The following is a 27235-nucleotide window of genomic DNA, read 5'->3' on the forward strand; positions in this document are numbered from 1 at the left end:
TCACAAGCTTTCGGAGGCTTCCTCCTTCGTCAGGTGAACGGTGTGAGAGGAAGCAAGAAGGCCTGAAACAGCAGGTAAGTGCCTTTATAGCACAGCTTGTGGGCCCGGAGGAGCAGGAGTACTTCCCCCAGGCCCAACAAGCCAACTTACAGCAACCCCATGATCTCTGACCCCCTATGATCTCTGACCCCTGACCCCCCTCAATGACTGACCCCCGCCCCCGATGACTGACCCCCAACCACCCCCTCCTGATGGACCCCCCCCCCATTCTAACACTTACTTGATCACGTCCTCTTCCTGGCTCTTCTCCCGTCCGACTGAGAGCCAGCCTGTCAATCAGGCTGGTCTGTCCAGCGGGAAACCGGCAAAATAAACAACATCCTTACGTCAAAATCAGAAGGATATCTGGGAAACCCGTACATCCGGGTTTCCCCTCAGGACTTCCACCCCCCCGCCCCCTTCCCAGCTCCGGGCTAAAATCATGCCCACAAAGTGTCCATTCTTCCTTTATAGTACTATTTACTAGTTGTAATGTATACAGCATTATTCATGTTAGAAATTGCAACTGATGACTTGATATGAATAAGTTTATGACTTATAATTAAACACATTATGTTGACTCTAATGCACTTCAACTTTAATTTAATGTTGACAGATATGTTATTGTTATGTAATCTTTAAATTTTTTTTGTTATGTTTGTAGTTTGGTTGCCTGTAATGCCTTGTGTTTATTTCATTTTAGACGTTTTCATGACTAAATAACATTCAAGCAGACCCGTAAATTAGTAAACGGCTTAATCCATAGCACCAGATAACCTTGGATCCATAATGCAGGCAGTGCAGAATAATTGTACTTTAGGTCATAAATCAGATATCCTGTTGAGCTTCATATCATTGAAGGTGGAGTTCAGTCTGGTGAAGCTGTCCAACCCTAGTGGAAAGGAATAAAAAATAAAATACAGTAGGCACATTTATCTTATAGCCTGGTATAAAAACAGACATAATTATTGTATCATTTTGCAGCAAGCTTTATATATGGGCAGCTAATTCTCAGTGTAATATGAAAGAACAAACTTAGTTAGCATCTTAACACAACTTCATGACATCCAAAGCACTTCACAGCCAATAAATTACTTTTGAAGAGCAGGCAATACGTAGGCAAACCTGGCAGCCAATTTGGACACAACAAGGTCCCATAAAACAACAAATGAATGACCAGATAATCTATTTTTTCGTGTTAGTTGAGGGAAAAATTTTGGTCATGACACTGGGAGAACTCCTTGTTTTTTGCATAGTGCTATGGGATCTTTTACATTTACCTGAGCAGGAAGACAGGGCCTCAGTTAACATCTCATCTGAAAGACAGTACCTTTACTAATGCAGCACTCACTCAGTATTGCACTGAAGTGCAAAATGGGGCTTGAACCCATAACCTCCTGACTTAGAGGTGAGAGTGCTCCCGAGTGAGCCAAGCTGACACTGACAGAAATATAGAAAATGATGGGAATTCTTAAACCTCATTTGATGATGAAATTCAAAGGTGCCTATCAGTGTATGATATATATGCGGTACATATGATATATAGCAATATAAGATCTCATTTGATCCACTAGATGAGATGAGCCCCACTAAAAACTAACCCTCCACCTGTCCTGCCTCTTTATAAGTGTGACTTGTGCTGATTGATTCACTAAGCAGTCTTGATACTAGGACATGGGGAGGGATCTGTGACTCACTTTTTTTGGGGAGGAGAGGAAAATAAAATGCACACTTTTGAGTTTCAGTACTTTACCTCCTTTTGCACTCTTCTCAAGTCTTCCTATAGCTACTCTTGGATCTCCATGAGTCTCTCACAATGAATGAATGATAGAGCCCAGGCCAGCCTTGCATACCTCCTATCATTTTGTCTCCTCATTTTGTGGGAAAACACAATGGGCTCGATTTTAAAGTGAATCTGTGGATGCGGAGGGGGGAGGGGTGAAGAAAATCGTGTTTTCCAGGAGCGGGCAGAAATCCTGGCTAAAAACGCGCAAAAAAACGTGCACGACCCAGAGTCACCTGGGTGCACGTGTCGTTCCCGAACCCAGAAGTCCCGCCGGCAATTAAACAAGGAATTCAAGTACTTCGAGTACATGAAATGTGCATACATCCAATTAAGAGTGAAGGCAAGCAATTTCAAAGCTGCCTCAGCGTGTTTCCCGTGCTGTGTAAAACACGCCATGGTGAAGAAGTCATGTTTCAGCCGGCAGCCATTTGGACATTTAAATCCCTTTTTGACAGATGGGGATTAAAGGTGAGTTATTGCAGCAGGGCACTCAGTTCTCTCAGACAAACTTTTGGCTGGGAGATCTTTGTGTTTACACGGAAAATTCTTGGTTTCACTCAGAATTGTTCTGTTTACACATATTTACCAAATTTTTGGACCCCCTCAAACTGACACCATCAGGAGTGAGCAACATCACCATCCTCGCCAGGTACGGCATGCACTTCCGCCACTTGTAGTTCCACAACACAGTGCTGCGCCACAGGCACCTGCACAAGAGCACAGAGGGGAACAACAGAAGGAGCGACGTCACAGGAGGCACTACCCTCGTCAGAGGGTCTACAGACCGAGGCTCAGCTTCCTGGACCTCTCTGAGGAGCAGTGCATATGGAGGCTGAAAGTGAGTCGCCAGGTGGTCGCAGACACCTTCATGCCAAGCTTCTCTCTGCTAACCATGGTGGCATCTCATTACCCGCCGCAGTTAAAGTGACCACTACCCTCAACTTCTTTGCCTCCGGATCATTCCCAGGGTGCCACCGGTGACATCGCCAGGGTGTCTCAGTCATCTGCACACAAGTGCAAAAGGCAGGTTATCGAAGGTTTGTTTCGCAGACCCTCGCAATACATCGACTTCCCCGTGGACGACCTCAGCCAGGGAGAGAGGGCAGTGGGATTCCATTCTATGGCTGACTTCCCACCGATACAGGGTGCAATCGATTGCACGCATATAGCAATCCGAGCATCTCCATACGAGCCAGGACTGTTCATCAACAGAAAGGGCAATCACTCCATCAACGCTCAGCTCGTTTGTGACCGTCGCAAAAGATTTCTTCATGTGTGCACCAGATTCCCTGGCAGCTGCCACGATTCGTTCATTCTGAGGGAATCCAACATCCCAGGCCTCTTCCACGCACTGAACACCCTTAAGGGCTGGCTCCTTGGGGACAAGGGATACCCCCTGCACATGTGGCTCATGACACCTCTAAGAAACCCCATCAGCGAGCAACAGCGTCGATACGACAACCACATCGCCACCAGGTCTATAACTGAACATGTGATAGGACTGCTGAAGATGCGATTTCGGTGCCTCGATCGTTCTGGGGGAGCGCTTCAATACGCACCAGCGAGAGTGGGTCGCATTATAATAGTGTGTTGTGTCCTGTGCAACATGGCACAACAGAGAGGGGTAGTGGTTGATGAGGCCCCATGCCCTCATCCACCATCCACATCTGCAATCAACATTGAGGAGGAGGACGACGAACCCATTGGAAGAGCAGCAGCTCACCTGGCTGCTCGTGAGGCCAGGGTGTCACTCATATCTGAACGGTTCTCGTAAGATCAGAAAGGGAGAAAAGTCCAGTCCTCACACCACCTGGAAAGAGCAACACCAACACGTGCACCCCCCCACCCTGTACAAAACAGTCCTGCAACTATACATACACCCACTGTAAAGTGACCCACTGGGTGGCATCAAGTGTCGCTGTTCACGATGAATCACATGAAAAGGCACTCTCACAAAAGCTAGTCAAGAATGGGCAAGATGTGGCAGTAATGGTAAGAATGATAACATTTAATGTGACTTTAACAAAAAACAAATATAGATGAAAAACATGACAGTTTGTCTTGTGCAGGCCCTTCGTGATCACAAATCCTTAGCCTTTCACTTCCTACCGCTTCTATGTGGTGCATCCCCTGTGGCTGCAGCAGAGGTAGTGGCAGGTTGCTCATGTCCATGGCCAGACTGCTTAGATGCTTTGGATCTACGCCCTCTGGGTTTTGGAGCCGTGAGGGCCCCTCCAAAGACTGCTCCACCTGCACCTGTGCAGGGGCAGACTTGGCCACCTGGAGAGGAGGCAGCATTGCGGGTTTGGTTAAGAGGGGGGCAACGGGTGAGACGTGGGAGCACTTTGGGAGGCGTCCCCACTTCCATATCCCCTTTCGCCATCATCCCTCTCCTGGACCAGGCCCACATCACCCCTACCACCCTGCTGGAGAACAGTCTGGAGGACATGTCTGATGCTTTGGAAGACCAGTTGTAAAGTTTCTGTCTGCCTGTTTAAGGCGGCAGAATGTTGTTCACTGTGAGTCCGAACGGCTGATGTCAGGGCCTGAATGGACTCATTTGTGAGCCGTGCTTGAAGGTCAACGGAGGCTAGCCTTCTCTCCATCGCAGACATTCCTGCACTTACCTGCGACACTATCTCAGACATTTCCGCAGTTACCTGCAACACCATCTCAGACATTTCCGCAGTTACGTGTGACACTATCTCAGACAGTTGCTCACATCCCTGTGACACTATCTCAGGGATTCCCTCACGTCTCTCTGACACTATTTCAGAAATTCCCTCACGTTCCTGTGCCACCATTTCACTGATGCAGGAGTTGGACTCCTCCATCCTCTGCGCTATAGTGGAGAGTGTGCGTGGCACCTGTTCCAGTACCTCGCAAATGTGCTGCTGTCCGTTGATCATTCTCCTTTTAAAGGATGGCCCCCAGGGTTCAGCATCTGTGACCAGCTGAGCAGAGCCTGGAGAGGAGTGTGCCCACCGACGCGGACTCTTCACAGCTGCCCCTGCCACCGGTATCTGCTCGTGCTCACTTGTGTGTGGTGACTCACCAGGTGCCAACCCAACTAACTGGCTACTAGGACCCACCAAGGTGTGAGTATCTGCACTGGTGGATGGCTCGCTAAGATGTGACAGTGTGCCCTCAGAGGCCGGGAACTCCTCTAAGGAATCACCCTCTGCTGTTACTGTGGTCGTTGAACGGCCTATAAGAGAACAGAAGGCAATATTAAGCATCATCACAGATGTGTCATGTTGCGATGAGCATTCTGAGGTGTTCAACATGCCAATCATTCTTAACACCAATCATGTTGTGTGTGATGAATGTTAAAGTTTTCACCAGATGTTTGTGGGGTGCCAGTCTAGGCGTCCCCAACGGGCAGGCACTCGAGAGTGTGACTGATCTGCAGGGCCTCCTCCTCCCCCTCTGTGAGGACCACTATTTGTTGTGGCCCCCCTCCAGTCCTCGCCCTCTCCCGTGCATTTTGTGCGCTCTTCTACAAAGGGAGAAAGTACAGACGTGTGAGTGAGTGAGGGTGAAGTGGTCAGCTGATGACTGCATTGCTTTGGGTGAGGCTGACCGTGAAAGAGGTGCATCAGGGGGTGAGTATCAGACAGAGACATCACATTGGATCAGGATTGGGGTGAGTGGTAGTGGTGGGGTCACAAATGGGGCGGTGAGGAGGTACTCAGGAAGTGAAGGTAAGTTGAGAATGAGCCTGAAGTGGGCATGAGGAGTGATGTGATGGAATAGTCTTGGCAGTGCAGAATGAGTTGGTGGAGGGGGTGGGGAGGCGGTGATGTGGAACATGGAATGCAGGAGAACCAGTAAGTGTACTCACTTTTGCTGACCTAGTTAGGTCATTGAAATGCTTCCTGTACTGGTCCCAAGTGCGGCAAATGTTGCTCCTGCTGGTGACCTCCTCTGCCACCTCGAGCCAGGCCTTCTTGGCGGCAGAGGCAGGGCGCTTCCTCCTGTCGGCCGGGGAAAATAGTTCCCTCCTCCTCCCCCGGCAAGTAGCAGCTGAAGTGAGGCATCGCTGAATCTTGGAGCAGCCTTGACCCCGTGCTGCTCCATTGGGTCTTCTTGCTCTTTGCTCCAGCAAAATCCATTGGAGCAATAGCCCTTTAACTCTAGACGCTCCAGCTTGACAGCCTGTCATGCGAGTGCGCAGTCCGCCACAGCACAGCTTTCGGACGGCAAATCCAGAAACAAGGTTAAGGGCACCAATTAAGTCACGATCGTGTGGGGCACGGTAAGTTTTTATTATTCGGGTTTGCCGCGCACCCATTGATCCCCCCCCCCCACCACTGCCATTCCGCCGCCCTTTTAAAATCGAGCCCAATGCCTCTGCCTGAGATCTGCTAGTGGCAGTACAATTAAGATAAGAATCATTGGTATGAACCAACTGCTCTATGAGAAAGAAAATTGAAGCTCCAATGTACTGTGCTATCACACTGTCCTGGTCTTCACTGTTAAATCAATCTAAATAACTTACTCCCGTGAAGCTACAGAACCTTTTAAGGTGCTAGTCACAGATTGCATTTTATAAAATTTCAACATCATTTATGGACTTAATGTATCTGAGTATGGGAGGAAACTAACTGCAATGACAAACAGTTTATGACATTTTGTTTAACTGTAGAAGAGCAATTATAATTCATAATATTTTTCTTCTTTAAACAGCTTATACCAATGTGGTTACCAATGATTCAGTCAAATTTAAAGGTAGGTGTTATTGTTTACTTCCAAAAGTTCAAATATAGCTCCATGTTGTTTTTAGCTTTAATAATTATTATTATGACTAATTCACTTTTAATTTTCCACACGGCCTGTATTTAACAGCATCTATCAGCTGGTCTGCAACTGCGCCTTCAATCAATCCAGAACAATGTCAACCATCATGTCTTGCAGTCATTCCAGGGGTCTGGGCAGATGAGCACAAATTCATCAGTACTCCGTAAATGGTTGCAGTGCACTCAGTTCAAAATGGCTCAGGTGGAAATACAGTCATCAGAAGCTGCATCTCAATTTTATCCTCTTTAAGTTTTCTTTCTCATTTTAAGTATAGTGGACTTGAAACAGAAGCATCTCTTGTTCAGTCCTCTTAAGCTGCTAAAACATTAGATGCATGTTGTCAACTAAACAGACTCTGTAGATATAAACATTTTACCTTCTTTACAAATATTATAGAAGATTAATTAAAAACTAGAATACTGTGTATAAATATCATAATGAAATTGGTTTTATTAGAGGAAGTATTTCGTAATTTAATAAGAATATAATATAATTATCACAATCTTATACATCAAATGTGCTGCATACTATATGAGAAATCATAGCACTGCATAACCATTTGTAAAAATGAAAATGTATTTTTTTTAAATGAGCTATTTTACATGCCTTTACGTTCCATGAGGTGCTTTAATTACTAGCAAATTCATCAGCATTCAAGTTGTATCTTTTCACAAACTTTTTGCTGTTGAAAATATAACTACAGATTGGATTACATTTTTTTTGTTCTTTCAAATCATCTTTGCTCTTTGCCAATATCTATCAACGTTGTAAACTTGCCTATGGAATGCAATGTCAGTTCTAATATTGTGCCCTGCTGTTTATAGTCTCAATGTTGAATATGTGCAGCTGTACTGGAAAATGTGCTGTTCTCTTTTTGTCTTGACATTTGCTGAAACTGTACCTTTTTCTGTACACAAAAAATGTAATTAGTGTTGTAATTCTGTCTCTGGGAATGTGCTAACTCTTAAAAGTATCAAGAATGCGAAAAATTAGTATGAAGGACATACTTTGCAATAATACTGAAAGAAAATTAGTTTACCAGTTCAACTGGCAGTATTCCACTAGGTAATTGATGTAGATAATACCTTTTAGATCAATGTTAACATTGCTGAAAATAGAATAGAAACGGATCTTTTTAGTATCTAGTAGATTGTATATACTTTGTAAATTATCACTCATCATGAAATTAGGTACATATTTTGTGGAACAAAGAATATGTAGTTCTATAGTGGAAGATGAAAACACATTTTTGTAAGCCAAAATAAATAGTGGGTGCAAATTACAATTTTTCTTTTTTTATATACTTCCATTTATTTCTCTTCCTAACCCAGAAGCCACTTTAACCATTCTGTGTTTATTTCAGTAAGAAAAGGCAGACTGGTGGTTAATTTATACAATTCAGTGTTTACACTATAGGAGCTATATCTGTTGTAAAACAAAAGGGACCAAGTGTCAGTTTTTCCACCTAGTTTGGAACTGACAAATTTTACTAATGTGGGAAGCAAATTTTAGTACAAGGTACTATTTGGGCTTGAACCTGAGAATCCCTACGTGGTCAGTTTTCGGTAAAATATTAAAATGCCTACGTGGCAAAGAAGCAGAATGCAAAATGGTTAGAAAGGGTTAATTAGTTAGTAACTGAGATTGATACAAGTGGCCTGGCCCCCCTGCTGGGCCATATGTTTGCTTCGTCAGCAGGGTTGCATGGTCTTAGCAATGTAGAGTCTTTGATGTGAGTCAAGGACTGGTCTGAATGTCTCCATGTTTATGGCAGATCAATATAGGTAACGAGCTTAGCCAAAGTTGAAAGACATTCCAGGTTGGGAGATAAGGAACAGAAGGGACAGGGAAGAACATTCTAAGTTGGAAAGTGAGGAAGTTATCCCCTTTGATGTCTAACAGCAGCATGATCAGCACATGGACGATTTATGATTGGCCGGAAATAATGTAACCTCGCATGGCAACCTATGCCCGGCTTATGATTGGTGTTGACCCTCGTTAAGTATGTTCCAACCCTATTCATCTGTATAAAAACGTGTGGATTTCTGTATGTTTTTGTTCTTGCTCTGCCAGCATAGAGGGACTCTATCAGGAGTCCAAATCAATGCTGCAGACTAAGAACCCTGCTATTAAAGTTGTGCTGAATTTTAAAATGTATTCGACTTCAGTTATTACTGAACCAGACTGAGGGGAAAGAATCCGGATCATCATTTGGTGGCAGCGGTGGGATCTTAACGGTTGTTCACCGAGCGTTCGCGGAGTAAGAGGCGGATTGTCTCAGACACGGAGGAAGGAAATGGCGCCCCGATGTAAGTAGTCTTAATTTACTACGTCGGTTTTCCTCCAATCCGTCAGTCTGACGACGAATCGTCCAATCGCTAACACTCGTGTGCGTCCTTACAAGATTCAGGTCAGTCTGGCGAATACACAGAAATAGCAGGAAGAGGTCAGTGGTCGAATATCACTGAGGGAATAACTTGTAAGCGGTAGGTCAGTGGTTAATATCACTGAGGTTAGTCAGGGTTTAAGTTCCTGATGATTGGATATAAACAGGAATTATTGATAAAAACTTAGATGCCGCCAAAAAGGCTCAGGAATTAATTTGGAAAAATAACAGAGGTACCTCAGCCAAAGAACTAATTGCTTTATGGAGACAGTACTGTAAAAAAATATGGATAGAATTAAGTGACTAGACAAATGTTTAAAAGACAGAGACCCGAAAAAGAAAGGTTTTGTTGTTTAAGTGTACTGTCCCTTTAAAAAGCCTGTCTTGATCAGTGTTTTTTTTGTCGGTGTTGTGGGCTACGCCCCCTTCTTACTGTGTCTTGTGTGTTTTCTTCCTTTGTGTAATGTATCTGTCTTGTCGTGTGTTTAATTCTGATACTGCTGAATTAAAATTGGAGTTATTGAGGTTAAGTGACCTATTAAATTCTGGTTCTTATAAAGTGTGGGCATGTTAAATTCCAGACATGGGATCTTCAAAAAATTGGCATTTTGAATGTTTATTTTGTGATTGGCTGTGGTTTAAAAAGAGGTTAAAAATTAACGGGATACATTAAAAAACTATCTGGTATCACTGTGATAGGAAAAGTCGGAAAGCTGGAACAGCTCGGAGCGTTGATTATAATCACATCCACTAAAAGTATGTGAAAAAATAGTGTGCAAAAATATAGTATAAAGCAATCCACAAATGTGAGAAGTAAAAAAATCAGTCAAACCTGTGTGAAGTGAAATTTTGAAGGTGGGAACTTAATCTCAAAAGGGAGAAGGATCAAGTTACTCCTACCACAAGAGCAAGTTAATATTAACCCCTTCCATCCCAAGAAGCCAGACTGTCATGCCAAGACCAGTTCAAACAGATAGAAATGACCCAGTCGGTTGAGAACTGTTTGAGGCTTGCCCAGAACACAGGTGAACATGAGGTAACAATTGGTATAGGTTGTATTAGTAAAATTGTCCCAATCACTCGGAAATGCCAAAGGCTACAATTGACTGAGATATAAGTTTTCACGCTACTGTGAAAAATTGATAAGAAAGGAATGTAAAACAAATCATATGAAAAGGAAGCATAGGTTAGACAATTGGAAGTCCATTACTTGAGCTATGTACTGACACAGGGTACTAAACACCTATCAGTTTTACCCTGCCACAGTATGTTAAGGAAGTTTGTCAAGTTCTGGGGCTATTCAATTTTATTTGAAATTAATAGTAGAATACAAGATCTGACCAAAGAGGGGAGACCTTCCCTGACAAATTATATAACTCGCATTGAGACTGCTAAGAAAACTCAACAATTAGATCAACACCTCCTAACTCAAGTGTTAAAACAAAGAGCCACATGGAATGGAGGTGGACATCGTAAAAAGAGATAGGCAAATATGGGGACGTAAAGATCTGTGATAAGTGATATAGCAACTGCCTTTGCCTCAGTTGTTAACACCATTGATTTGACAACATTAGATCAAAAGGTCAGAGATTTAGGGTCTCGCATTAAAGATATATTAAAAGATAAATGAAAATACAGATAAGGAATTGTCTGAGGATCAAATGCTGACCATATATTTGCAAAGGATAGCTACAGTGCTAGAAACACATGCCCAAACCATTAATAAATTAATAAAAGAGGAATATAACGTATCTTAGCAAGCGGCTGCTAATGATATCTGCTTAATGTGGTTACATCTTGAAAACACAGAGATCAGGACTTGGAGTTAGAAATTCCAGTCTGCAGCCCTGCGTACATCTGTATGTGGGAGAGACAGTGTTTATTTCAGACAGGCTGCGGGCTTCAGAGAAAGAGCAAGAGTGGAACTCGGCAATTTCTCTCTCCTGTTTTGTTTTCTAAATTTGTTTCGGGTATAGGGATTATTCCTTTGGATAAATAAATAATAAATGAAGATTTGACAAATTAATCACTTGGGCTCTCAAGAAGATCCGCAATGGATTTTCTGTGTTTCTTTTAAAACAGGTGACCCTGGTTTTTTTTTGGGACCACGTGAGTGTTGATGGTGCAGGATTACCAAGAGTAGTTACAAAGTTACGGTGCAACCTTTGCTGGAGAAATTTGGTGCAGGAAACGATCCAGTGGTGTTAACGATTTAAGACTTTAGCTGCAGACATCAGCGGATACCAAATGTCACAGCGTGGTGATATCAACCTGATTCTCTTCTTTTGAAAACATTTTGATCTGTTTTGTTTTAACCTATTTGTTGTCTTCCGAGACAGAATGCTCGAGGTGGGGAGATATGGGAATTTCTCTAAAGTCATTGAATTGGGCATGATAAAAAATCAATCTGGCATAAATATACAATCTAGTGGAAGTCAGGAAAGTGTAGTTGAGAATAGTAAATTGATAGCTTTCTCGTGGAGATATTTGTGTCCTTGCCTATAATGAATAATGAGAAAACTACACTCAATAGCCTGGCCACTACCCTGACATCGGGACCATGCAGGGGGAGATAAGCACTCTAGATACCCCTGATCTTTTTGATAAGATAACCTGAAAACCTAAGAATGGCTACAGTGGACATAAAAGATACAAATGTATGTTGCCATCATCTGAAACGGAGATCAGGATGAAGAACATGATTACAAAGGCCTGTGGCCTGGTGAGCTATTGCAACCACTCTTTAAACAAACCAGTTGCTTTTACAGGACTGAATCCTACAGGACATATGATGTGTGCCATGGAAAATGTTCGGAAATACCATGAGGAAGAAGAGACTGGCCAGCAGAAAGTTAATATCCAAGAACACTAAGCTCATTCCTATGAGATGCTGCTAGTATGCGGAGATACATGAAGAAGATACAGTGAAGAATGAGTCTCAGACAGGCTCAGTTACTTGATAACAGCACAACAGGAAAATGGTTAATGTGGTCCAGGCGAGTGAGAAATCCTTTTAAATAAGGCACTGACACACGGTCCATAGAGAAACCAACTAATTAATGAAACAGTCAGGAAACACTGGTATCAATCAAAAGGACTGAAATTAAAGTAAAGAGGGACACAGTAATTTGGATTTCCAAAATTCAGGGTTAGGTTCCCGTCAGTTAACAATAAAATTGGGAGAAACAATATTTAGAAGATATCCGTACGATGGATACAAAATTACAAGATTATGAGGGGCCCAGATAAAGTAGACTGGAAGTACCTGTTTCCCCGAGCAGAGGGTTCAAGAACTAGAGGACGTAGATTTAAGCTGATTGGCTGGAACAAAATTAAAGGGATGTGTTACTAGACATGCTGTCACTGTGTGTCCACATAGTGTTGGACACAGCCTAGAAGCACAGTGTGGGTTTAATAATACCGACCAATCGGGATATTAACTGTACCATGGAGGCCCTAGCGGCGGATCTAAAACCCACTTAAGTGGTATATGCCGGAGAGGGCGAATACTGTGTTACAACTAATTTGAAAACGTTTAAATATGCCAATCTAACTTGTGATATTTTAAGTCCAGAATTCTACTCCATTTCTGAAGTCCTGGTTCGGATTGGACCCGAGGAACTGGTAGAGATACACCGGCGTAACCTCACCACCGTACAAGTTTCTGAGAATGTCAGAAAGGACTTAAAAGCATATCAGGACACATTTGGGTATCTGACACCCCTGTTGCCTAAATACTTGGAAGCATTGCGAATGGAGATACGCCTCTCCCAGAAGGTTTATTATAACCTACAACAGGACAGTAACATTAAGCATGACATTGACCAAATTAAAGTCACCACCTGGTGAAATGACCTCTGGAATTTGGGACTGAATATACAGATCCATCTTTGGATTAGATTAATTTCATATGTATTAGTCGTAGTGCAGTTTGTTGTAATGTGCTTCTTGATTTTCATTGCATGTAATAAATGTAAGCAGAGGATGAAGGGTTTGGCAAAGATAGTAAAACAGAGCCTGGGTGAGAATGTCCCCATTGTCTCTGTGGTTTCAACTAAGAACACATCTTAATGGTACTGGGAGTAGCACCCGCTGGGGTAAGGTGCATGTAAAAGGGAAGACAATTATAGTTTGATAGGATTATCAGATGCTCTGCCTCTCTTCCACCCGGACTGGTGGCCAACACGAAGGGAACCTGGTTAAGATGAGGTACAGCATCTAACGGGATATTGTAGGGAGAATTTGGATTAAGGGATATAATGGGGAGGGCACCAATTCACAGGTGTAAAATGGTCTGAAAGGTACCATTCAGTCTAGTTAGGCTGGAAACAAAATATAAAGCACCATAGGATATTTGACTATGTTAGCCTTTGCAAACTAACATGAATAGGTTTAGCTGACCAAGGACATTCGCAGCTTACTTGAGAGATGTTTAGAAGGAGTCTGTTCCTGAGAACAGATAAGATACAAAGGCGTATTGATGAAACATGTCTGTGTTCTATTGGGACTTCTCTAGTTCAAGGGCTAGTCATATTCATTGTTATAATTCTTATAGTTTATTGCTTACTTAAATGTTGCTGCACTGCAGAACCTGCAGAACCAGTGAGCACCGTAATAATTGGTTATCATAAAATGATAAAAGGGGGGAATGAGAATCCCTACGTGGTCAGTTTTCGGTAAAATATTAAAATGCCTACGTGGCAAAGAAGCAGAATGCAAAATGGTTAGAAAGGGTTAATTAGTTAGTAACTGAGATTGATACAAGTGGCCTGGCCCCCCTGCTGGGCCATATGTTTGCTTCGTCAGCAGGGTTGCATGGTCTTAGCAATGTAGAGTCTTTGATGTGAGTCAAGGACTGGTCTGAATGTCTCCATGTTTATGGCAGATCAATATAGGTAACGAGCTTAGCCAAAGTTGAAAGACATTCCAGGTTGGGAGATAAGGAACAGAAGGGACAGGGAAGAACATTCTAAGTTGGAAAGTGAGGAAGTTATCCCCTTTGATGTCTAACAGCAGCATGATCAGCACATGGACGATTTATGATTGGCCGGAAATAATGTAACCTCGCATGGCAACCTATGCCCGGCTTATGATTGGTGTTGACCCTCGTTAAGTATGTTCCAACCCTATTCATCTGTATAAAAACGTGTGGATTTCTGTATGTTTTTGTTCTTGCTCTGCCAGCATAGAGGGACTCTATCAGGAGTCCAAATCAATGCTGCAGACTAAGAACCCTGCTATTAAAGTTGTGCTGAATTTTAAAATGTATTCGACTTCAGTTATTACTGAACCAGACTGAGGGGAAAGAATCCGGATCATCAAACCCATGAATGTGAATTTGTAAACGGGCATTGTAAGTGCTACACTACGTTACTGCCCAAACAGGAGACTTTTAAAGTCAACAGTAATGACAGTTGGAGTTAAGAGTGTACATACAAACTATGTAGATCTATTCTTGGCTCTTAAAATTATTGGGCCATTTTCCAATTTTGGTCAAAAAGGCTGTACTTGTAGTTTTAAAACAATTCAGCTAGACATTAGATTCATACAAAACATAAATTAATTAACTGAAGCCTTCTGTTGTTTTTGGTATAAATGTACCAAATCAATTAATCAAGTTAAATGTTATTATATAATTAACTTAACTACAGGGTTAAACCTCAGAGCTTTAAGTTTACCCTTGATGGCCTAGTGGGTAAATTATGTAGCACTGAGTCATACTGACCATGCAGGCCCCAGGTTTAATCTCTGAACTCTGTTGAGTTAGTCACGTTCAGTTGGGGTGGCAATACGCAATGCTACCTTTGGCTTCAATGCTCCAGGGAAAGGGAAGGAAAAATTTTGGTCCTTGCTTCTGATTGCTTTATAGTATTTCCAGATTTTAAGGAAACATTTCTATAACAAGGTTCTTTAATGTGGAGATGCCGGTGATGGACTGGGGTTGACAATTGTAAACAATGTTACAACACCAAGTTATAGTCCAACAAATTTATTTGAAAATCACAAGCTTTCGGAGGCTTCCTCCTTCCTCAGGTGAATGTCAAGAAATCCTCGAACCTTTCGCATTTATAAATCACAGAACAATACCTGGTGATTACAGATAATCTTTCCAACTGCCCGTTGCCAAGGCAATCAAAGTGTTCAGACAGAGAGGTGTTACCTACAGGACCACCGAATATACAAACAACCAAAAAAAAAGAGAGGCAGAAACATAGAAACATCCGGAAGGAAGAGAAAGACAGCAAATGACCCGTTATATTAAAAACAGATAACTTTTGTTCGCTGGTGGGGTTACGTGTAGCGTGACATGAACCCAAGATCCCGGTTGAGGCCGTCCTCATGGGTGCGGAACTTGGCTATCAATTTCTGCTCGACGATTTTGCGTTGTCGTGTGTCTCAAAGGCTGCCTTGGAGTACGCTTACCTGAAGGTCGGTGGCTGAATGTCCTTGACTGCTGAAGTGTTCCCTGACTGGGAGGGAACCCTCCTGTCTGGTGATTGTTGCGCGGTGTCTGCATGGTCTCGCCAATGTACCATGCTCTGGGGCATCCTTTCCTGCAACGTATGAGGTAGACAACATTGGCCGAGTCACAGGAGTATGAACCATGCACCTGGTGGGTGGTGTCCTCTCGTGTGATGGTGGTATCTGTGTCGATGATCTGGCATGTCTTGCAGAGGTTACCGTGGCAGGGTTGTGTGGTGTCGTGAACGCTGTTCTCCTGAAAGCTGGGTAATTTGCTGCGAACGATAGTCTGTTTGAGGTTGGGTGGCTGTTTAAAGGCGAGTAGTGGAGGTGTGGGGATGGCCATAGCAAGGTGTTTGTCGTCATTGATGACATGTTGAAGGCTGCGGAGAACATGGTGTAGTTTCTCCGCTCCGGGGAAGTACTGGACGATGAAGGGTACTCGGTTGCGTCCCGTGTTAGTCTTCTGAGGAGGTCTATGCGATTCTTCGCTGTGGCCCGTCGGAACTGTCGATCGATGAGTCGAGCGTCATATCCCGTTCTTACTAGGGCGTCTTTCAGCATCTGTAGGTGTCCATCGCGTTCCTCCTCGTCTGAGCAGATCCTGTGTATTCGCAGGGCCTGTCCATAGGGGATGGCCTCTTTGACGTGGTTAGGTTGGAAGCTGGAAAAGTGGAGCATCGTGAGGTTGTCCGTGGGCTTGCGGTAGAGTGAGGTGCTGAGGTGCCCGTCTTTGATGGAGATTCGTGTGTCCAAGAAAGAAACTGATTCGGAGGAGTAGTCCATGGTGAGCTTGATGGTGGGATGGAACTTGTTAATGTTATCGTGTAGTCTCTTTAGTGATTCTTCGCCGTGGGTCCATAGAAAGAAAATGTCGTCGATGTATCTGGTGTATAGCGTTGGTTGGAGGTCCTGTGCAGTGAAGAAGTCGTGCTCGAACTTGTGCATGAAAATGTTGGCGTATTGGGGTGCAAATAAAATTGTTGGACCATAACTTGGTGTTGTAAAATTGTTTACAATTGTCAACCCCAATCCATCACCGGCATCTCCACATCATGGCTACCATCGACACCACAAACTGCCGGCTCACAGTGGAAAGGATATCCAAGAAGATCGCGCATATAGACACAGACATCAAGTTTCTACAAGGCTACAGACCATGTGCTGGAAAGTGGGATTAGGCTGGGTGGCTCATTTTCGGCCGGCGCAGACACAACGGGCCAAATGGCCTCCTTCAGCGCTTTAAATTTTCTAAGATTCTACCCATTCCCCTCACTCATTCCCCTCACTCCCTACTCTTTCTCTTTGAATGACTCGTTCAACCCCTTTATCCTCCCATTCCCCTGTCATTCACGGTAACCCTCCATCCACTCTTCCCTTATTGCCGCTCAAACCCACAAAGAGTGAGGACCAATTTGTTGGTCTATTACAATTTAAATTTAATTTTTACAATTATTGTGTTAAACAAGGGATGTCCACAGTCATCTGTTGTCTTGGTTTAATTGGTTTTGCATGTAGAAAATATTTTTTTTCTCTTTCTGTTTTAAATAAAAAAAACTACACATTTTGGGCTTGATTTTAGGAGGGAGGCGGGTTGGCAGCGGGGGGTCGACTGGGCGCGTGGGTAACAGCGCACCCGCATCATAGGCTGTCAGCTGGAGGAGCCCTATTTAAAGGGGCAGTCCTCCACTGACTGATGCTGCAGAAGGAGCCAACATTACAGCATGGAGCAGCCCAGGGGGAAGGCTGCTCCCAAGTTTAATGATGCCACACTCCAGGTCCTACTGGATGGGGTGAGGAGGAGGGGGAGGACAGAGATCTTCTCCCCGGCAGATGGGAGGAAGTGGCCTGCCTCCGCCACCACGAAAGCCTGGCTCGAGGTGGCAGAGGAGGTCACCAGCACCACCAACATATCACGCACCTGCATACAGTGCAGGAGGCGCTTCAATGACCTAACTAGGTCAGCCGAAGTGAGTACACTTACTCATTCCCCTACACTCCATCTACCATATCACTGCCCCCACCCCACATCTCCTTCTGCACTTCCAACACTACTCTGTCACATCACCCCTCACACCCACTCAAAGCTCATCCTCATCTTACCTGCACTTACTCACCTCACCAGTACTCATCCCGCCACTACCACTCAACCCAATCCTCATACAATCTCACGGCTCTATCTCATACTCACCCTCTCATGCATCTCTTTCACGGTCAGCCTCACTCAACCAGCCACTACCTGTGCTGCAGCCACAGGGCACGCATCACATATGTGCAGTAGGAAGCATAAGGCAAATGTGTCGTGAGCATGAAGGGGATGCACAAGGGTGTTTGAGGGTTTGTCATGGTTTTTACTTATATTTGATTTCTGATCAACTCTCATAACATATTATATTGTCACCATTACTGCCACGACTTTGCAAATCTTGTCTGATTTGTGCAATAATTCCCTTTCCTAAGGATCACAATGAAGACCCACAACTGATGCCACGCATTGTGTCACTGCAGAGTGGGTGTAGGTGTATTTGCAGGGCTCTTTTGTGCAGATGACTGAGAGACGTCGGCAATGTTCTCGGTGGCACCCTGGAAGGATGTGCAGGAGAAGTTGTTGAGGGAGCAGCTCGGCATGAAGGAGGCTACGGATGTCCACGGCTACATGTCGAGTGACTCTGAGTCTGCATGTGCACTGCTGCTCAGAGAGGTCCAGGAAGCTGAGCCTCGGTCTGTAGACCCTGTGGCAAGGGTAGTGCCTTCTGTGATGCATCTTTCTGCTGTGGAGGTGGATGTGTCACAGCACTGTGTTGTGGAGCTCCACGTGTCAGAGGTGGACGGCGAGGCTGGTGATGCTGTTCGTCCTCCGAGGTGATCATGGCTGCAGCTACGGCGGCCCCCATCTGGAAGAGGTACGTTTGAGGGGGTCCTTAAGGTAGGTTAATGTGTCTGCACACTGGGGTTGAGGTAGCAAGTTGGTGAATTTTAGTGTTAGGAGGAGGGTGGTGCAGGCCAAACTTTGTCCAAAGTGACAGAGTGGCCTCCTGCAATGAGTGAGGGTCTCAACCCCCACCTGTCAAGTGGACCTTTGCAGCTGCCACAGGCTGGTGGCTGCAACACGTCCATTTCAACTGGGAGTGTTTCCCCCAGTACGGGAAACACTCTCAGTTTAGGTGAAAATCCCACCCCTCCTAAAATATCCTACAAATCAGGTCTGCTAACGACCTGAAGTATCCAATGGGATTTAAGTGGGATCCCGCCGGCTTTAATTGCCGGCGGGAGTCCCGCGTGTGGGGGCTACGCGCGCATCTAAGCACGTCACTGGGGAACCCGGAAATGGACGGGTTGGAGCCGGGCTCCAGACCCGCCCCGGGAATCCCCAATTTTCGGAGCCCCCCCCCGCCACGAACCCGCCGGCTCGGACGTCTGAAAATCGAGCCCTTTATCTTAGTAAAGCTTTTGCAATTTGTCCTTTTATTTTTCAAAATTATTTGAAGGAAAGCTACTGGAAAAATATTACATTCATACAGCTGACTGAATAGTACTGATATATCGTGGGAAATTAGGTACACTGCAAATACTCGAGACTGGGCAATCTAAATTCAGCTCAAAGTCATAGCACTGGGCAAAAATATCAAGTCCAAGTTCATACTTTTGGAACATTAAAAGACACAAAATACAATTCAATGGATAAATTTAATTATGTTATTGTGAATTTTGTTTTTTTTATATATTTGTAAACCTTTATTTTGGAATTTAGAAATTTCAGTTACTGAGGAAAAAATGGCAACTGAATTTTTTTTTCAGAAACCACTGTAGCAATTTATGGGAACCCAGTGGCCAGACTGCAGAATCTCAGAGTAAGGTTCTCTATAACTATAAAATAGTTTTAATATTGAAAATACCTATTACCTACGCTATCTGCTACACGTGTAACAGCTACCATATAATGAGTTTTCAATGAAACATGTGCCCCAAGTGCTGAATTTAATATATAATAGATGAAGTGCACAATAGTATTGTAGCAGCAGCAGTTTTATTGTATGCTACAATAGTATAAGTGAGTCAGTTGTGGATGTATTGTAATATGGAAACTTCATTTTTGCGACCCAACTGGATAACGAGAAAAGGCATGATAAAAGTTCCTTAGAGTCATAGAGTCATAGAGTTATACAGCACGGATAGAGGCCCTTCGGCCCATCATGTCCGCGCCGGCCATCAAGCCCTGTCTACTCTAATCCCATATTCCAGCATTTGGTCCGTAGCCTTGTATGCTATGGCATTTCAAGTGCTCATCCAAATGCTTCTTGAATGTTGTGAGGGTTCCTGCCTCCACAACCCTTTCAGGCAGTGAGTTCCAGACTCCAACCACCCTCTGGGTGAAAAAGTTCTTTCTCAAATCCCCTCTAAACCTCCCGCCTTTTACCTTGAATCTATGTCCCCTTGTTATAGAACCCTCAACGAAGGGAAAAAGCTCCTTAGTATCCATCCTATCTGTGCCCCTCATAATTTTGTACACCTCAATCATGTCCCCCCTCAGCCTCCTCTGCTCCAAGGAAAACAAACCCAATCTTCCCAGTCTCTCTTCATAGCTGAAGCTCTCCAGCCCTGGTAACATCCTGGTGAATCTCCTCTGCACCCTCTCCAAAGCGATCACATCCTTCCTGTAGTGTGGCGACCAGAACTGCACACAGTACTCCAGCTGTGGCCTAACCAGTGTTTTATACAGCTCCATCATAACCTCCTTGCTCTTATATTCTATGCCTCGGCTAATAAAGGCAAGTATCCCATATGCCTTCTTTACCACCTTATCTACCTGTTCCGCCGCCTTCAGGGATCTGTGAACTTGCACACCAAGATCCCTCTGACCCTCTGTCTTGCCTAGGGTCCTCCCATTCATTGTGTATTCCCTTGCCTTGTTAGTCCCTCCAAAGTGCATCACCTCGCACTTTTCCGGGTTAAATTCCATTTGCCACTGTTCCGCCCATCTGACCAACCCATCTATATCGTCCTGCAGACTGAGGCTATCCTCCTCGCTATTTACCACCCTACCAATCTTTGTATCATCAGCGAACTTACTGATCATACCTTTTACATTCATATCCAAGTCATTAATGTAGACCACAAACAGCAAGGGACCCAGCACCGATCCCTGTGGTACCCCACTGGCCACAGGCTTCCAGTCACAAAAACAACCTTCGACCATCACCCTCTGCCTTCTGCCACTAAGCCAGTTTTGTATCCAAAGTGCCAAGGCACCCTGGACTCCATGGGCTCGTACCTTCTTGACCAGTCTCCTGTGCGGGACTTTATCGAAGGCCTTACTGAAATCCATGTATACCACATCCACTGCGTTACCCTCATCCACACGCCTAGTCACCCCCTCAAAAAATTCAATCAAATTAGTCAGACATGATCTTCCCTTGACAAAGCCATGTTGACTATCCCTGATTAATCCTTGCTTCTCCAAGTGGAGACTAATTTTGTCCTTCAGAATTTCTTCCAATAATTTTCCTACCACTGATGTTCGGCTCACTGGCCTGTAGTTCCCCGGTTTTTCCCTACTCCCCTTCTTGAATAATGGTACTACATTAGCGGTTCTCCAGTCCTCTGGCACATCCCCTGTGGCCAGAGAGGTTCTGAATATATTTGTTAGAGCCCCCGCAATCTCCTCCTTGTTCGAGGAAGTTATAAAATTTAAAATCACTCCACTTACACAAGTACAGGAACTTGTATTCACTGCTCACGATGCGGTCTCCTCTACATTGGGGAAACCAAACACTGATTGGGTGATCGCTTTGCTGAACACCTCCATTCAGTCTGCAAGCGTGACCCTGACCTTCCGGTCGCTTGCCATTTTAATTCCCCATCCCACTCTCACTTTGACCTCTCTGTCCTCGGTCTCCTACACTGTTCCAATGAAGCCCAATAGAAGCTCAAGGAACAGCACCTCATCTTTCAATCAGGCACTTTACAACCTTCTGGACTCAACATTGATTTCAATAACTTCAGATCATAACCACTGCTCCCATTTTTCGGTCAGCTAGTGCTGCTAATGGTTCTGCTGTTGCCATTTACAGCTCCTCTAGACCCATCTTTTGTTTCTTTACTTGTCCCATTACCACTCTCCTTGCCTTGCACCATCATCCCTTGTGTCATTTAATCACTCCTGCCCTCCACCCTATCACAGACCCCCCCCCCCTGCTTTTGCCTTGCTCTGTACTTGCTTAAAAACTGTTAAATCTTTAACTTTCTTCCAGTTCTGACGAAAGGTCATCGACCTGAAACATTAACCTTGTTTCTTTCGCCACAGATATTGCCTGACCCGCTGAGTATTTCCAGCATTTTCTGTTTTTATTTCAGATTTCCAGCATCCGCAGTATTTTGCTTTTGGTATAATTATAAAGGATGATATTGCCAGCTTTCAATGAATACCTTCCCTGCAGCTTGAACTCAATCACCATTTTTTTTACATAGCAAGTGTATTTAGGTTTTCTTGGGTAAATGTTTCAGAAAATTTGAAGTTTAAATTGCTATTCAATTTTTTTTTGTATTTCTTAATTACTATTCAAATAAATGTTTTAAATAACCAATTAAATGCCTAACACTGGAGAAGGGAAAATCTGGAAAAACATTGTTTTTCTCTCCCATTATACTGCCAGTTTATGCTGTCAAGGGACAAAACAAGTTAATAGTACAGGGCAGAAATTACATACAATGTTACAATTTTACATTTATCGCTTGCTGCTAATGTTCTCAATTCTCTTCTATAATTTAGTCCCCCAGAGTCTGGATGATTTTTCTTTCTGTTGAATTCATGCTTATTTTCAAGAGTATTAAGTTTGCTGTACATAGCAAATGTATAGGTTGGTTTGTTTCATGGACTGTAGGTACAGTCAGTAAAAGCTAATTGCCAATTTTTTGTTGTGTGAGGACACTGATATTAAAGCCATGACATGGTTACGATAAGCCGTGGTAGGAACAGAAACTAAAATTCATAGATAAACTCTAATGTATAGTTAATCTTTATTGACCACTTTACAAGTGTCACAAAAGATTGAAGCACAACTTATTCGTAACTTTTAAAATTAATTATCCTCCATGTAGCCTGGGAAAGCATTACACATTCCAATTCCCATGTGATCGATCTTCATTTCTCTTATCATTAGTCTCTTCTGAATGACAGAAGTCTATCCTGTCGCATTTCCATTTGCATTTTGGCCTTTGACTAGAGAATTATTTCAATGTAAGAAAGCTTTTAATGATATTTTGATTTATGCCAACTCTGGCTTTAACATCTTTGTTTCTGATGCCTTTTGTGGCCCTGAATGTAAATTCTGCCACAAGGAGGTCCAAGAGAAAGAGGTAACAGCACCTTCAAAGTCCTCAACTGTCCAAAATGACAAAGGTACTGAAAGCTTTTCACGACAATGTCAAGAATTATTGGTGGAAGATTTCCTTATACGTGCTTTAAATAGTAAATACATTCCTTATACGTGCTTCAAATAGGAAATAAAGTAAATCTTGCCAGTCGTGCTAAAAGTATTTCACTTTCCACTCTTAGTCTTCTGAGGGAAAGTCGGCAAAGGAACATCAGACAGGTCAGAAATGGGGATGTTCGCTGATGACTGCACAGTGTTCAGTTCCATTCGCAACCCCTCAAATAATGAAGCAGTCCGAGCCCGCATGCAGCAAGACCTGGACAACATCTAGGCTTGGGCTCATAAGTGGCAAGTAACATTTGCGCCAGATAAGTGCCAGGCAATGACCATTTCCAACAAGAGAGTGTCTAACCACCTCCCCCTGACGTTCACCGAATCCCCCACCATCAACATCCTGGGGGTCACCATTGACCAGAAACTTAACTGGACCAGCCATATAAATACTGTTGCTACGAGAGCAGGTCAGAGGCTGGGTATTCTGCGGCGAGTGACTCACCTCCTGACTCCCCAAAGCCTTTCCACCATCTACAAGGCACAAGTCAGGAGTGTGATGGAATACTCTCCACTTGCTTGGATGAGTGCAGCTCCAACAACACTCAAGAAGCTCGACACCATCCAAGATAAAGCAGCCCGCTTGATTGGCACCCTGTCCACCACACTAAACATTCACTCCCTTCACCACCGGCGCACTGTGGCTGCAGTGTGTACCATCCACAGGATGCACTGCAGCAACTCGCCAAGACTTCTTCGACAGCACCTCCCAAACCCGCGACCTCTACCACCTAGAAGGACAAGAGCAGCAGGCACATGGGAACAACACCACCTGCACGTTCCCCTCCAAGTCACACACCATCCCGACTTGGAAATATATCGCCGTTCCTTCATTGTCGCTGGGTCAAAATCCTGGAACTCCCTTCCTAACAGCACTGTGGGAGAACCGTCACCACACGGACTGCAGCGGTTCAAGAAGGCGGCTCACCACCACCTTCTCGAGGGCAATTAGGGATGGGCAATAAATGCTGGCCTCGCCAGCGACGCCCACATCCCGTGAACGAATAAAAAAAAAGGAGAGAAATTAGGTTCAAATAATCAGCAAAAATTATTCTTTTTTGGAAGAAAAGCAAGAATTTGCATCAAATTGCACCTTTCACATCCTTAGAATATTCCAAAGCACTTTCCAATCAATGGATTACTTTTGTTGTGCAGGAAAACACAGTCAATTTGTGCAACGCAACTATATGAATGATATTGGTTAAGGGAGGAATGTTGACTAAGACACCTTCCTGCTCTACAAATATTGCCACAGGATCTGTTACATCCACTTTAGCGAGCACATAGCCCTAGTTTAATGACTGATTGAAAGATGGCATCTCTGACAATGCAGCACTCCTTCACTATTGAACACAAGTGTCAGATTATGTGCTCAAATCCATAGAGGTTTGAACCCACAACCCTCTGACTCAGAGACAAGAATATTATCAACTGAGACAAACAAAATTTGGAGTTGAACTTTAAATAAGTATCACTAATTGCCTTGGTATTAAACATACTCTTGATTTAGACTGTGAATATCTCATTAAACAGAGTGGCAGATCAGCCCAAAAGTTCCGCAGCATCATGTGATGATCTGGATAATTGGAAATGATAAGAGCAAAACCAAACATAATATTTTAAAATACTATGGTTTACAAAGAGTTAAATTTCTGGACCAGAAACCTGAGAGAATGAAGCATTAATACTTTGCATAATGTGTCTAATGCTATAATTGGTGGCTGGTATGAAGGCAAAGTAGAGATTTGCATCTAACAGTGGGTGGTAGAAAATTAACTGGCTATACTTATCTTGGTAACAGCCTAGCTTAGCCACTTGTGAAACTGATTCATTCTCCCCTCACCCAATTCTCATAGTATTGAAACCTTTCAAAAACTAAAAGATGGGGGAAAAAAGAGAGAGCTGAGCAGCTGGAGATTTATTAGGAGTCAGCATAGAGAGTAGAACTGTTGGAGAAAATCAAGGTATAATCAAGAATATAATTCCAAAGGCACTCTCGTTCTGCTTTAGTTATTAATAGAAACCAGGAATAAAAATAGGAAATGCTGGAAATACACAGCAAGGTCTAAAAAAAATGGATCAATGTTTTGGAGCTTTTGAGATAACCTGCCATTCTGTTCAATGAAGGAATTTCAGTCTAGATTGAGAGTCTGATCCTTCTAAATACTTAATCACCCTAGTTTTCAACACTGAGCAACTGGTGATATTGAGTTAGAGTTCAGCTTCAAAGATTATTTTTGCTGATGAAGTTCTGACAAAGTATCTACACCCAAAACATTAACCTGTTGCTTCTCTTTTCAGCATTTTCTGATTTTGTTTCAGATTTCCAGTTTTTTTTGTTTTTATCTCAATAGATATAATTAATGTTTTTTCTGCTCCTTGGCTTTGTGTTATAAGTCAAAGGGCAAGAAATTGGGCCATGTAGCACCTGTTGTTTCAGCACTACACGGCCTCCGGAAGTGCCAAGATGGCATCTTGACTGCACACGCACGTTTCCAGCGAACGCCGGCTGCATGTAAAGTAAGGAGACAATACACACAATCAGTGTGCAATGTTAATTTAAAGTGTTAGACAACATTTTGGAACGTAAAGCTCAACTCAATGCACAGTCTTAACCACGACCATCTGAACTTGTCTTACAGTGCCTGGAGGACCGCCACCAGTGCGGGACCATGCAGGATTCACAGGTTAGTGGTTGGATTATTGCTTCTGGCTGCTGATACATTTGTAACTGTTTTTGGAGATCTCCTATACTTGAATACTAGGACATGGGGACATAGCCTAACATTTAGAGCCAGGACGTGCAGGAGTGCAGTTGGGAAATGCTTCTAAACGCAAAGGGTGGGAGATGTTTGGAACAATCTTCTGCAAACGGCAGCTGATGCCAGCTCAATTGTGAATTCTAAATCTGAGATTGATAGATTTCTGTGAACCAAGGGTATTAAGGGATATGGGGCTATGGAGTTAGGTCACAGGTCTGCCATGATCTCATTGAATGGCGGAATAGGCTCGAGGGTATAAATGCCATTGCCACTTGCTGCCTCCTGATATGCGCCACCTTCTCCCGCAAGAAAGCGGGACTTGTGTCTGGGTGATGTGCTTGTCGTGGTTGAATAGCTGCCAGTGTGTGTGGCCTGTGAGTTGTGGGTGTGCGGCTTGCAACAGTGGTAATGTGTAAGGATGAGAGGAAGCATCTGATTAGAAGAGTTGAGTACTGATTGTTGATATGTGGGTGATGGGAGGTGTAGTGCTTAGAGCAGTAGATGTGGCTAGTGGTGTAGTTGGTAGGTGATGCCACTTGATATTTGAACTTGCTCACCTTGACCACTCATGTCAAAGCATTGAACATCTTCCTGCATTGCATCCATGTTCATGCTGCTATGCGCCCGGCATTGACTTCATGCCCCGCTGCTTCCCACTGCCCCGGGAGCATATGTCTGGAGGGCCTCTTGCCCCCCCTGTGGATATAGGATGCCCCTCCTTCTGTTCACCTCTTGCACCAAGGCTTCTAGTGCATCATCCGTGAACCTTGGTGCACGCACTCTGGCAGGCCTGGTACAAACTCAGATCGGTAGATTTTTTTTTTTATTCGTTCATGGGATGTGGGCGTTGCCTGCAAGGCCAGCATTTATTGCCCATCCCTAATTGCCATTGAGAAGGTGGTGGTGAGCCGCCGCCTTGAACTGCTGCAGTTCTCCCACAGTGCTGTTAGGAAGGGAGTTCCAGGATTTTGATCCAGCGACGATGAAGGAAGGGCGATATATTTCCAAGTCGGGATGGTGTGTGACTTGGAGGGGAACGTGCAGGTGATGTTGTTCCCATGTGCCTGCTGCTCTTGTCCTTCTAGGTGGTAGAGGTTGCGGGTTTGGGAGGTGCTGTCGAAGAAGCCTTGGCGAGTTGCTGCAGTGCATCCTGTGGATGGCACACACTGCAGTCACTGTGCACCGGTGGTGGAGGGAGTGAATGTTTAGGGTGGTGGATGGGGTGCCAATCAAGCGGGCTGCTTTTTCCTGGATGGTGTTGAACTTCTTGAGTAATGTTGGAGCTGCACTCATTGAGGCAAGTGGAGAATATTCCATCACACTCCTGACTTGTGCCTTCTAGATGGTGGAAAGGCTTTGGGGAGTCAGGATGTGAGTCACTCGCCGCAGAATACCCAGCCTCTGACCTGCTCTTCTAGCCATAGTATTTATGTGGCTGGTCCAGTTAAGTTTCTGGTCAATGGTGACCCCCAGGATGTTGATGGTGGGGGATTCGGCGATGGTAATGCCATTGAAT

The 27235-nt window shown here is 44.0% G+C and overlaps 2 protein-coding genes across 2 annotated transcripts in view; one reads left to right on the forward strand and one right to left on the reverse strand.

The window, feature by feature from the left end:
- The window catches only part of LOC137326650 (protein unc-79 homolog), a 180337-nt gene extending 173364 nt beyond the window's left edge, over positions 1-6973 (forward strand). Inside the window, exons 50-51 of the mRNA XM_067991943.1 lie at positions 6515-6556; positions 6674-6973. Of these exons, the coding sequence (XP_067848044.1) occupies positions 6515-6556; positions 6674-6874 (243 nt within the window). The 3' untranslated portion in view covers positions 6875-6973. The remainder of the gene's footprint in view (positions 1-6514; positions 6557-6673) is intronic.
- The window catches only part of prima1 (proline rich membrane anchor 1), a 162912-nt gene continuing 135945 nt past the window's right edge, over positions 269-27235 (reverse strand). Inside the window, exon 5 of the mRNA XM_067991945.1 lies at positions 269-931. Within this exon, the coding sequence (XP_067848046.1) occupies positions 892-931 (40 nt within the window). The 3' untranslated portion in view covers positions 269-891. The remainder of the gene's footprint in view (positions 932-27235) is intronic.

The sequence above is a fragment of the Heptranchias perlo genome, chromosome 10 (assembly GCF_035084215.1).
Source record: "Heptranchias perlo isolate sHepPer1 chromosome 10, sHepPer1.hap1, whole genome shotgun sequence".
NCBI classification, from domain to species: domain Eukaryota; kingdom Metazoa; phylum Chordata; class Chondrichthyes; order Hexanchiformes; family Hexanchidae; genus Heptranchias; species Heptranchias perlo.